The following is a 13,719-nucleotide window of genomic DNA, read 5'->3' as shown; positions in this document are numbered from 1 at the left end:
TGCTCTTGATTTATGTCGGCAGACAGAAACTTGTAAAAATTTGTTTCCCGCTGATTAGTTCAGGAGGGCGTCGATCGCACACTGTTTTATGACCCCCAGACTGGTGCGTGCCAGATATACGCCGGCTTTTTATAAACTAACAAAGATGAACGACCGCCTTTTATGAGGCGCGCGCTAGACTGTACCTGTGGGAGACGGAATAATTTCTGTACGAGGCGTTAACCGCCTGCCTGCCGGGGAACAGGGCCGCAGGTCTTCCTCGCTCGCCCGTGTCCTGCGCGTTTAGCGGCCGTGAGCGTGCGCGACGCTGCAGCCCTGTCGTACGCAGCCGCTAGCCTGTCGCCGCAAAGGAGCAGAGCTAGCTGGCAGATGTGCAGCCAGATTTGGGTCAGAGCAATCACATTAGCATCTGACACATCGTCACCCTGTGGGAAAGCCCAGCTTAAACCGGCCTAAGCCGGTTACGATGGTTTAAGAGGTGTTTTTGACACTTTCAGCTGGTTAACCTGCTGACCAGTCTATAGAGTAAAGTAGTCCACCAGTTTGACCAAGAGCTTACTCAACCAGCTTTGATCAACCACAGACCCGCTCTGACCAGCTAGAAGTGTTGGAACCATCTTAAACCACCTTAAAGCGGCTTAGAATCAGGTTTTAGCAGGACTTAGGTACAGTTTTCAGTAGGGCAGTGAGGAACAAATGTATTTTTTCAGACAACCTTGTTCCACATGTCCAGCTTCTCAAATGCCCCGTGCTTCACAAGGGCCTTTTCAGTAGCTGTTCATGTGGATCTGTTTTACATGTACATGTACATGTATTTGTCCTGTGGTATGTAATGCATGCAGAAAGCCTCAGGACGGTTTGTGTAGCATGAGTCACGGCTCATGCCCCGCGTGTCTCCTCTCCCCGCAGACGGGCTGGTGGACTGCATGGACCCGGACTGCTGCCTGCAGAGCTCCTGTCAGAACCAGCCCTACTGCCGCGGAGCGCCCAACCCCGCCGACATCATCGGGCAGAGCCAGCAGGCCCCGCCCCAGCAGGCCGCCCGCTCCTTCTACCAGCGGGTCAGCTTCCTGGCCGGGCCCAGCAGCTGCCACGTCATCTCCGGGGACAACCCCTTCAACAAGAGGTGAGAGCCCAGAACTGTCACACGGCTCTCTGAAACACAGCTCCCTGCACAAATGCAGCCTCTCAAACCTATATCACACGTACAGAAAAATGCCTCATGCACAGCTTGTTTCCATGTACGCGAGGTGCTAGACTAGAGCCTAGCTCCTCCACAGGCAGCTTTTTAGCAAACCGTACACGCGAAAGAATGAAACTAAGACCTTATACACGTAGCTAGATTAAAAATAAATCTAGTGCCTTTGTGTTATCTATTTTGGCAGTGGGGAACTGGCTGTACAAGTACAGCACATGGAAGTCGTGTGTATATAAAAATATATAAATATATTTTTGTTCTATAAATCTGGAGGTGTTAAGTGTACCATTTTCACCTTTGCTCCTGCATTGTATTGGCAGGGCATGGCCAATTTGTGTTGAGCAGGAAATGAAAAGCAGGTTAGGGTATTACTGTGTTCCGGCCATTCTCTGTAGGTTAGTAATGAAGGCGGTCCTGCGGGAGACTCATCGCGGCAGTAATCCAATCGGGGAAGATTCACGCCGATATTTCTAAACAGATAAAAGAGGGGGGATGGGGTGGGGGCTTACTTAACAGGATCAGAGATACTGAAGGGAAATCCAGCCCACTTCTCCAGCATCCTCGGCCCTGGGGATTGTCCGTCGATAGGATTACGGGCCGCGGCCTTTGCCCATTTGCGGCCGGTGCAGTTGCAGGCTCCGCCAAAGCCCCTCCGCCAATCAATCGTCCTGGTATATAGTGCCCTTCCCACACCTGCAGGGGCCCGGGACCCAGAGATCCAGCCAGGCCTGTGAAAGCCACTACGGTTCAGGGGGTCCCCAAACTGCGAGCTGGGACCCACTGGTGGGGCGTGGGAGGGGTTGAGGTGGCTGAGATGAGAAACACGTGGTGTTCCCCGGAGACGTTCACTCTGATCGGGCTAACACGGCACTGGCTACATGCTTTAGACACGCAGTTCTCAGCTCCTATTCATACATAGACCCAGACACTGTGCAGGTCAGCTTAAATGTACTGTACCTTGTCTGTGTCTGTGTATGTATGTGAGTCGAGTACTGCATGTCTGAGTTCTCTGTGAGGATTGTGGATTACAGTTGTGGGAAGATGGGAGCTGAGAAGTTTGTTTTTCCAGTGTAAGATCGTTTTGGGTTCTCACAGTGCAAAGTCAAGGCCTACGCATATACACATAAGCAAGTGTGTGGTCTCCTTTTGTTTTTGTTTTATTCTGAGTGAGAAAGAACAGCGAATTTAAGTACTTTCAAGTACTTTTACTCCTCCTTTCCCCACTCTCTCTCTCTCTCTCTCTCTATCCTGATGACTAAGGAGAATATGCTTTCTCGATTGAACTTTGTAAGGAATTAAGTTTGCCTTGGACAGAATTCATTCATATTCATAGCAATAGCAGGTGTAGAATATCTCCTTTGTAGATGGGCCAAGCTGGGATATCTAAAGATATCGGATATGTTTCAAGGGGTAAATATTTAATATCAAAACCGCTACACATACAAAGACAGACCAAGCTGAGGGAACTGTTTTAGTAATCTCCAGAAGCTCAAACTGAAAACACATGTCGAGACTCTCCAAGCGTTTACCAAAACTTGCCGGGTGATTAGAAATAACCTACCACAAGGCATTTCTGAATAAATATATAAACAATACACATAGTGTTCCTCTTTGATATGTTAGACCATCACATTTGTTTAGTTTGAAGGAATTAAGATATTTTAGCTGTCAGCCCCCATTCCCACATAACTGTATTTTTCCTCTGAATCCTGAATTTAATAATGCAAAGAGATACAAGTTATTTAGCTTAGGATGGCTCTGATTTGACGGGGCCGGTTTTATAAACATAAAATGAATATGCAGGGAAAGCTGCTGATTAATTCCATGTGCGTATTGCATACTGTACTGTGTTATAAGGTAAGCTATGCAGTCACAATCAAAATGGAGGGCAACAGTGGGACTGACCCCAGCTCAGTCTGGAAGTGTACCTCACTTTCTTAGTGCAGCTCTACCTAACAGACTGTCAGCGGGAGTCGTTTGTGGAGAAAGTTGCGGGTTGTTGGTGCCCTCAGGTCTTCCTTGGTGGGAATTCATATAGACTTGATATGAATGATAATAGGAGGAAGTAATGTCCTGAATGCTGCGAGACGTTCCTGGGCTGTGGATTTGGTGTCAAAATATATGATGAGTCTAGGGAACCACCGTTCCCACATTATTTATGATTTAAAAAGGACAGTGGTTAGCCTCCTGAGGGAACGAGTTTTCGTTTGTTTGTCCCGTATTTTAAGTAGAGGCTCCTGTTTGTTCCACTTTCCTCCCTGTTAGACTGCACTTGTTTCTCTTCCGTGGGTGGGGATATTTTAAGCAGGTTTTGCATTTTGTGCAGAAGTGCAGTCCGCCCTGTGGACTCCATTTGACAGAACATAGCGAATTCTTTCACATCCACAGTAGAAAAACGCCGCCAGCCACAAGGCAGGCCGACTGAAGAACGGCGCGAACATTGCGGTTGTGTTCCACAAGCGCAATAAACAGTTCCACCTCAAATGGCTTCCTTTTTCTGCGCCGGGCTCTGACATTGCGAGCGGCTCCTCGTGTGCTTTCAGAACACCGGAGAAAGGGATTGAAGCCCGGGGCTGAAACGGTGGCGGCGACAGCTCTTTTCATTCCGTTGTCTTTACGGTGACGGAAAGGAAGGATGTGAGAGACGATAACCGCGTGATTCACGCGCTGTTTACACGTCGGGTCGGGTGGACTCGGGGTGACAGCAGCGGCGGTGGAGAGACCGCCCTTAAAAAGCTTTTAACTGGACAGGTTCTCTGAAATGGAAATGACTAATGAGGGGTGCTGTGTTGCGCTCAGAGCCGTTGATTAGCACTTTGCCAAGCTGTAATGACCTCAAAATAAACCAATAAGTAAACACAGGTGTCCTGTAGCCTGCAGAGAAGTCAGTATCTCTGTGCTGCCATTGATTAAGGGCTGATTTAAATCTCTGCCTCTTTCCGGAGGACGTACGTGTTCGGCTTGCCTCAAAATTAATTGGCGGCGCAGCATTTTCCGGTGAACAAAAAAAACCGAAATCAGCGGCAACGGTCTCGGGTTGAGTGAAAACTGCGTCATTTACATTTCAATCACTCACTTTCTGAATATTGATCCTGATACAGCCTCAGACGGGAAAGCCTTGCATCAAATTAAATGGCAAAATAATTCCACAACCACTTAGGGACTGTATGAGTTATGTGCTGTTTAAAAGCCGTGTGTGAGGGCAGGGGTGTTTTTGAATAACAATGACCTGTGTTTCTGTGTGTGTGTGTGTGTGTGTATGTGTATGTGTGTGTGTGTGTGTGTGTGCGCTTATGTGTTTGTGGGTATGTTTGAGCGGTCGAGTAATTGAGTATGTTTCTGTGCTTGAGTTTGTGTGTCAGTGAAAGACTGAGTGTGTGTGATTAATTGAGTATTTGAGACTGCTTGTGTGCATGAGTGATTACATGAGTGATTGTGCACGCGAGCAATTGACATTGTGTGTGAGAGAGCACGAGTTCATAACTGACAGTGTCATGCTGGTGAATGTGTGTGTGAGTGTGTGTGTGTAGTATGTGTATGTGTGTGAGTGTGTGTGTGTGTGTGTGTAGTATGTGTATGTGTGTGTGTGTGTGTGTGTAGTATGTGTATGTGTGTGAGTGTGTGTGTGTGTGTGTGTGTGTGTGTGTGTGTGTGTGTAAATCATCTGTACCTGGCCTTGGCTGAGTTTGTTCTCTTTCTCTGTGTGTGTTCTGCAGCCTGGTGTCCATCATTCGGGGGCAGGTTCTGACGGCAGACGGGACGCCCCTCATTGGGGTGAACGTGTCCTTCGTGCACTACCCGGACCACGGATACACCATCACACGCCAGGACGGCATGTAGGTGCCCCTTCCTCCAGCTCCTCAGCCAATGGGAATGTCCCTTTTGTGTGTGTTCTCCTCTGATTGGTCGGGGTGCCCCATGTGGCGCATTAAGGCAGAAGGGCCACAGTTATGCTCTTTGTGAGATTAAAACCTTGAGAAATTAGAGCTTTTGTGGTAAGTGCTAACATAGACATTGTGCTATAATAGCGATAATTATGACCTAAATGAACATTATTCCAATAGACCTATACCGGCGTTACCTTTTAATTTGCACATTTTCATTCTATTCGCTTTCCGCTAAAGTGCTCCCCCAAAAGTTGTTAACCACAGTGATTAGGTCCTGTTAACTTGCAACAGAAGAGGCTCTTTAAAACAAGGGCTGCTCAAGATGCATTGAATTCACAAAGACGGAATCAATCAGCACAGCTCTGTCAGCTCTCGCTCGGCGTGGAAAAAAGTCAATGTGTTATTACACTGAGCTGTTCAGCCTCCGTCCTATTACAAGGGAAATGGCAAGCAATCATTGTGACCAAAATAGAACATCACTGTTTTACATATGACACCACTGCTCTCTGTTAAATTGTGCCTGAGTGTGGCTGGGAGGGGGGGGTGGTGGGGGGTGGTGGGGGGGGGGGGGGGTGATAAACTGTGTTTCTCATTCTCTTTCACACTTATTTGGAAGATACATGGCGTGCAACGGCTTTGAGTTTAATCCAACGAGTCGTCGAGTTCGGCGCCTTTACTGATTTCCTCAAAATACCTGGGTCACGGCATTAGGAAGGGACGGTGTCAGATCAGATTAAGCGGAGGTAGAGACAAAGCTCGCGCAGAATTTCCACACAAAGAGCGAGACGAAACGCCGGGAAACAGCAGCTGCCGGAAAGAAAAACCTCTCAGATTAGTCCTTTTTGTCCAGATGTTGCACCCCTGTTAGCCCCTCCCCCCCCCGGCCACACGACGGGAGACGTTACAGAAGCGGCAGCGAATAATCACGCTTGGTCAACTTCCATATCCATTTAGGAAATTAAAAACAGGGGGGGAAAGATGGGGACACAGTCAGAGATCAAAGCCTGGATGCACACAGATGTTTGGTTCCCATGGCCTGGGGAGTCTAGGGCGGGGCCGATTCAGTCCAGACTGTGACACCCGCCGACCGCAGCGTGTGTGTGTGTGCGAGCGTGTGTTTGTGTGTGTGTGCAGCAGCTCACGTGACTGTACACAGAGGCTTGTGAGCCCGTAAGTGGGGGCCCCCAAGGGTAGCTGATTGAATATAGGGCATTAGACTTTGTGGCCCCCCTCATTTACAAAAATCCTGACAGGCCCACCTATTTCTAAATAAAAACCGGTCTGTTCCAACTGTGAAACAGGCACAGCAGCAGCGCTGCTATTTGCCCCAGAGTACTTTTTATGCCATGTTAGCAGAATGCTGGAGCAGTGTTTTTGTTCAAATATGATTTGTAAAAATGTTTTTAAATATTAATGATGAGAGACTGGACTATTCAACAGTGATAAAAAGGGAAAATGATCGTCTTTCAGTAAAAACGCCTTCAGTGGTCCACGGGGTTGGCGAGGAATGCGGGACTGTGGGTAATCTCCTGCGCTCTCCCCGTCCCAGGTTCGACCTGCTGGCCAACGGGGGCGCCTCGCTGACCCTGAGCTTCGAGCGCTCGCCCTTCCTCACGCAGTTCCGCACCGTGTGGATCCCCTGGAACGTCTTCTACGTGATGGACACGCTGGTGATGAAGAAGGAGGAGAACGACATCCCCAGCTGTGACCTGAGTGGCTTCGTCCGGCCCAGCCCCCTCATCGTGTCCTCTCCGCTGTCCACCTTCTTCAGGTCCTCCCCCGAGGACAGCCCCATCGTGCCCGAGACACAGGTGCGTCCCCAAAACGCGTTCCCAAATTCCCCCGACCAGCACAGGTGTGTCCCAAAAAGAATGCATCGTTCGCAAGACGCAGATGCACCTGAACACAAGTCCATCTGAAGGACACTAATAACTTAATGAACTAATAATTTTGTTTCAGCTTGAAATGTAGTTCATTCATTCATTCATTTGAGAAATCTGAGAGAATTGTGAAGGCAGACCCAGTCCTTATAAGGCGGCTATGCTTAGACTTCAGAATGTCAATGTCCCACATTTGCTACAGCAATATTGAGCAGCAATAGTCTTTACTTTGTCATAATGTTTATTCATTTTGGCAGTGTGGATGAACGTTGTGAAAATGTGCTGCGGGGGAAAGGGTTCAGTTGGCCATGCCAACCACGGAGCGCGCATCACGCTGCTTCCAGCCCCGTCTCCAGAAACGCTGAGCGCAGCTGAACGCGTTACCCGGGGGTCCAGATTTCCTCGCTGGACACCCGCAGCTGCCCTTTGGGCAACAGCAGGGCGGCGCCGTCGCGCCTGTTCCGCCAGCGCTCAGCCATTACATCAGGAACCAAAAACATAATGTCCCATAAACGAGGTGGCCCAGAGGAAGTGGGTGTGGTATGGAGTGTGTGCGGCGCAGCTGAGGAGGCTGAAGTGCCTTTCCCACCTCATCAGCCCGCTTGCTTCCACTGCTACCCCGCGGTTTCCTCTCCGGTGGCTCTGGATGTGCTTGTGCGCTTGAGTTTACACAAGTTTCACTTTCTTTATTTCTTTTCTTTCCCCGTTACCATGGGAAACCGTGGCACATTCCGAGCTGCTGTACCATAGATAATCTCTCTGATGATGCTGCACCCTACACACCACTGCAGACTATAGTACTGGTTTAGCACTGTCTGTTCAGCCTGCACACATCTACAGACCATAGTACTGATTTAGTACTGCCGGTTCAGCCTGCACACATCTACAGACCATAGTACTGATTTAGTACTGTCTGTTCAGCCTGCAAACATCTACAGACCATAGTACTGATTTAGTACTGCCTGTTCAGCCTGCACACATCTACAGACCATAGTACTGATTTAGAACTGTCTGTTCAGCCTGCACACATCTACAGACCATAGTACTGATTTAGTACTGTCTGTTCAGCCAGCACACATCTACAGACTATAGTACTGGTTTAGCACTGTCTGTTCAGCCTGCACACTCCTACGGACTACAGTACTGGTTTAGTACTGTCTGTTCAGCCTGCACACATTTACAGACCATAGTACTGATTTAGTACTGTCTGTTCAGCCTGCACACATCTACAGACCATAGTACTAATTTAGTACTGCCGGTTCAGCCTGCACACATCTACAGACCATAGTACTGATTTAGTACTGTCTGTTCAGTCTGCTGTCTTGGCAGCTGGTTGTTAGGCAAAGGAAAAAACACATTCTGTCCAGTGTTCAAAGCGGATTTATCCCGTTTTGAATAATAGCTTCAAAACAAAACGGAAAAGTGTGAAATATGTAAATTATGCTGCAGCTAAAGCTCCAGTGGTTTGGAGAAGGATAGAAAGCAGCCTTTTATACATAAATGATGAACAAACATCTCCCCTCTCACTGAACCCATTAATAGTAATTAGGTACTAAACAGGTCAACATTAAACCGGCTCCAAGTGTTTGCATTCATATGACATGCAGTCCATTCTGCTGTTATTAATAGCCATACTGTGGCACATATTGTATGAAATTAGAATGCAATATTTCACAGAGGACATACCTTTTGGAGCTGTAAAATCTTTACATTTATTAAGTTTATTGCACACACTAGATGCATCTGTCTTTACCGTCTACACGGTCTAAAGAGAGTCCTACCCTTATTCCTGAAGGTGAACCAAGCGTTGCTTCATAGAAGCTGGATATAATTCCTGATGAATGTTGTTAAAAGCTGTTTTGTTGCTGTGATAATTACAGTATTGACAGCAATGTAAAATGGGGTTAAGGGAACTGGAGACTCAACCAGGTTAAAGGTTCCGGTCTTGTGTCGGGGCACTGAAGTTATTACCTTGAGCTAAAGTACTTAATTTGAATTGCTCCTGTGAATGCCCGGCTAAACATGATAATCTTGTCGGTTATGATTTGAAATTACCCCGACAGCCAGCAGATGTTCCCCCTTGCACTTCATCAACACATAGGCCAAGCTCACACGTTATTATCTCCTATCTGAAAATTGGTATGCTATATGTCACAGACTGGGTAAAAAAAACCTAATCAGATACTGCTATTATTATAAATCCATTATGCTGCTACAACTGAAACCATTAGTAAAATTCTTAATGCAGCATAAAAATGTGCTAAGATTGGGAGTGGGATCTAGAGGGAGAGGGTAGTGTTAAATACAGAAATTATTCATTTTATGGCTTCAGTGTATCCTGAATCACCATGAAAGTGTAGTGAATGCACAATGAGCTCAACTGTACCCTGGAGAAAGGGGTTAGTGGTGGGATTATTAATAAATAAAAATAAAATTTAATAAATGAATGAAACATTTATAGGGCAAGTGTATCTATTGAGTCCACCCAAATCTAAGTTTAGACCTTCCTTACATAATCGTCAAACATGATTAAAAACGAGAGATTAATTTCTCATGAGGTTTGATCGCTAATTCAGAAGATCCATCTTTTTATCGGATAAAAGACAATATTTTATACAGATGTCAGAAGACAAATCTCTTTATTTCACATTAAAACAAGCACTTACAAGGAAGCGAGCAAACAAAGAAAATGTCTGAAAATTATCATCAGATTTTTAAGCTTTGGACTATATCTACCAACAGTCTAGAGGATCTTGAGTGTCTAGAGTCAAGATAATGTATATTTATTTTATATTTACAATACTGTGAAAAAGGCACATGTAAGAATTGTTTTAAATTGTATAAAGAGCAGTGAACACTTAAAAACTAAATCAAATGAATATTTATTCTGACCACCCTTCACCTTTAAAACTCAATCAATTCTCTTAGGTACACTGTCCTGCAGTTTTATAGTAGGTTGTCCCAAACATATTGGGGAATTTCCCACACTTTAACTGTCTTACTTGCTTCTGGCTATCTAGGTAATCCCAGACAGCTTTAATCAAGCTTTTACCTGAAAAGTTGTCTATTATGTAATTTACCTGCAGAAATGTCACTGTAAATATTTACATAACAATGTAACATGGAAATCTTTTGTTCTGACACACTAATGTGGAAAAAAGTTTTAGGCACCTGTATAACATTCTGTACAGATAAGATTCTTTCAAAAATAATGCAATGAAAGGTCCTAAATAACCGTACTTTACATTTTACATTACATTTTAGTAATTTGTCGGAATAGTTAAAAGCTGAATCAAATCAATATTTTTTGTGACCACCCTTCGGCGTTAAATCTGCATCACTTCTCTGAGAGCCAACTCTGTCCTGCAGTTCTATAAGACAATGAGCAGGGAGGTTGTTCCGAGCATGTTGGAGAACTTGCCACAGTTCTTCTGCAGACTTTGGTTGGCTCCTTGCTTCTGATCTCAGACAGCCTTGATCAGGTTTTTATGTAAAAAGTAGTCAATTGCTTACAGTAAGATCTTACTGTTTTAAATTCAATACAAAAATGTCTCTGTAAAATTCAATCTTTTGGAAAATTAATATTTGGAAATCTCAAATATGTTCTTTAATTCTAACACACACTAAAAAATAAACATATATATAATAAAGTCTAGGGTGTCTAAGACTTCTGCACAATACTGTATGTATATAAAAATATGAAATACCAAATTTATATTTTAAAAAATCTAGGGTGGACATGGACAGTGACACAATTTATTTTGGCTTTGTACTCAAGTACATTGAATTCGGAATTGAATATAGGTTAAGTGAAGGTTGTCAGTTTTATTTTGTGAGTTTTACATCCATATTAGATGATCCATGTAGGAATTACAGTCCTTTTCATACGCAGTCTGAGGGGATCACAAGTCGTTGGCCAGTTGGCTGCTCAGCTCTTTCCTGGCCTCAGTATTCATGCAGCATTAGTTCATGCACAAGTAAGATATGAAAAATCATTGGGTGTCTCAAAATAACAGATTGATTCATTGTGAACAAGTCATGAACTTGCTGAAGAAAACAATTCCACAAAACAAACAAAAACAAAAGATGGCGACAGTACAGGTCTGGCAGAGCACCAACTGGGAGAATACCCAGCATCTGGTGACGTCTATGGATGACAGACTTCAGGCGTCATTTGGATTTGCTACCAAGTACTAATTATACTTTATTTAAGATCATTTTAATTTGTCCAATTACTTTTGATCCCCTAAAGTGGGGGCTGCATATAAAAAGCCTGTAATTCAAATTCAGCTGAAGTCTGCACTTAAACCACATACTCATTGTTTCATTTCAAATCCATTGTGCTGGAAAAAAGAGCTAAAACAGCACAAATTGTGTCACTGTCCAAATATGGATCTCACTGTACATACTGTGTAAAACAGCCTCAGCTAATGACAGCTAATCATATCATTTATATTCATGAAGTAGAACAACCAGTCAATTCCTGTACTACTAGTTATTTACTCTCAGAATTGATATGTAAAATGTACACTCTAAAAATTTCCCCAAGAGAAGGCAATCATACATCTTAATAATGCCTAATAACAGCTGATATGAGTTGTCAAAGGACAAACACTAACCAAAACCCCAAAGCTCCTGCTGTAGGCATAAGCTTTAGTGAGGTTGTGACTGGAATTATCAACCAATATTTCTGCGGGGTGGGTCTCCGTGGTTGTAATTCCCCATAAAGTTTACTCATTAAAAATGATATCAGTCCCCATTGATATCAGGTAAAAGAACAAACAAAAACCCATTTAGTAGGATGGTATTAAATAATGATGTGCGATCGCAAACAAGCAGGCCGGGAAGTAGTGGTGGATTTTTAATTACTGGTTTGTTTAAGGGCAGTGGAAATAGGCGAGTGTTGTCGCTGGGTAATTGGTGATCAGAGAGAGGAGCTGCAGGGGGACTGTGTTCAGCCCTTCAGGTTCACACCGTGGAAAAGGTGTGAGGGTAAATGTATAGGGATCACATCTGTATGCCCCATGTCATCCACTCACAGATGAGACCTCTCCACCTGATCTGTTTGACTCTGACTGCTTTTCATAAATATAGTGACTTGCTTAATTTTATATCATCATGAAAGACACATATACTGTACAGTGCACACCTCTGCATACAGTATCACAGAATAGGGCTGTTACGCTTTCTACACCAATAAGATATCATATACACTCTACGCAGTGCTGTACGTAAGAATTTGGATATTGTCACAGCTGAAAATTGGGGGAACAAAAGCAGCTACAGTATGTCACATGCTCATTTTCATCGTTCGCTCTCGAATCCAAATGCTTTACATTTGTAAAGAAATTAAATTACACATTGAATTAAAGAATTCTATTAAGACATTTCTAGTAGGACCTTCCATACATAAATTTCAAGTAGCATATAATGACTTAAAAAGAGGAAACGGTAAAATACATTTAGAACGACGCTAAATCTGAAAATTAAATAAAACAATAGAATTGAGGTGCGTTGTGCCATTGGTGAGGCAAAATATTTAAAACATCGTTGTGAATCCATTGCGAAGGGAACTGGCCAAACAAAGGAAGGAAACAGAAGACTCCTTTCTCCTGGCGAGGGTCTTCAGTCACTGTCTCTCACCCCCCTCCACCCTCACCTGACATAATATATAATACATATTATTATGTGCATATGATGTATGTATATTCATGATGTTTTATATATAAAATGATTCTTAACAGTTATGTGGTTATGGAAATGTGCAAGCATTAATCTTTTTTTGGAGGAAATGTGAAATAAGCCAGCTTTTTTTCCCCACACGCTTGCAGTGATGAGACCTGAGGCCAGTGAAGGAAGAAAGATGATTTAATATTCCGATAATTATTCCACCGGTGACACTTCTTTGGAGCGGTGAAGGCTAGGAGGAGAGTTTGCCTGACGGGGGGGGGTGTTGGGTCTGCTCTCATCCAAAGGTCCTGCAGGAGGAGACAGCCATCCCAGGGAGTGACCTCAACCTGCTGTACCTGAGCTCCAGGGCAGCTGGCTACAAGCCCATCCTGAAGGTGATCATGACCCAGGCCAACATCCCCTTCAACCTGATGAAGGTCCACCTCATGGTGGCTGTGGTGGGCCGGCTGTTTCAAAAGTGGTTCCCCGCCTCCCCAAACCTGTCATACACCTTCATATGGGACAAGACCGACGCCTACAATCAGAAGGTCTACGGTCTGTCAGAAGCTGTGGGTGAGTCCTCCATCTTTGTCTTCCCCTTGCAGAAACAATAGAGCAAGAATGTATTTTATATTTGAGTAATTGTTTTAATTTATACTGACCAAATGTGTTTCATGGTGATTAAATGTGTTTTATATCCTTACCTGTTGAATGTGCTGAGAAGAGTGTAATTGCAAATATTTGTAATGTACATTCGATACGGTAGATATTGCAGATGCAATTACTGATAATCAATATTGAGATGGGATTTCAATACCTTGCAAAAAGTAGACTGGCTGTTTGGACCTGTCCTTTGCATTCTGTTCTGTTTGTGTTTGTTAAGTGCATGTAAAGCATGAGGCCTTTACAATTTTCTGAAGGTCAGGGCTATGTTATTTGCTCACTGCAAAGTGTATTCCTGCGTGTGTGATTACCATCCCAAAAAGTATTTTCTTTCCTGATTTTTTTCTCTCTCATTTCATTTACCCAGTTCAACTGCCGATATGGATGTTCTTTTATATCAATAAATAAACATGTACTCGGT

General features: G+C 44.2%; 1 protein-coding gene across 1 annotated transcript in view; it reads left to right on the top strand.

Annotated features, from left to right (window-relative positions):
* Positions 1 to 13,719, top strand: part of tenm3 (teneurin transmembrane protein 3) — a 252,324-nt gene that overhangs the window by 208,384 nt on the left and 30,221 nt on the right. Inside the window, exons 16-19 of the mRNA XM_061244374.1 lie at positions 910 to 1,126; positions 4,915 to 5,034; positions 6,635 to 6,896; positions 12,941 to 13,208. Coding sequence (XP_061100358.1) covers positions 910 to 1,126; positions 4,915 to 5,034; positions 6,635 to 6,896; positions 12,941 to 13,208 — 867 coding nt within the window. The remainder of the gene's footprint in view (positions 1 to 909; positions 1,127 to 4,914; positions 5,035 to 6,634; positions 6,897 to 12,940; positions 13,209 to 13,719) is intronic.

The sequence above is a fragment of the Conger conger genome, chromosome 6, assembly GCF_963514075.1.
Source record: "Conger conger chromosome 6, fConCon1.1, whole genome shotgun sequence".
In the NCBI taxonomy this organism is placed as follows: domain Eukaryota; kingdom Metazoa; phylum Chordata; class Actinopteri; order Anguilliformes; family Congridae; genus Conger; species Conger conger.
Note: the sequence above shows the minus strand (reverse complement) of the source record. Positions and strands in the feature narration are given on the sequence as shown.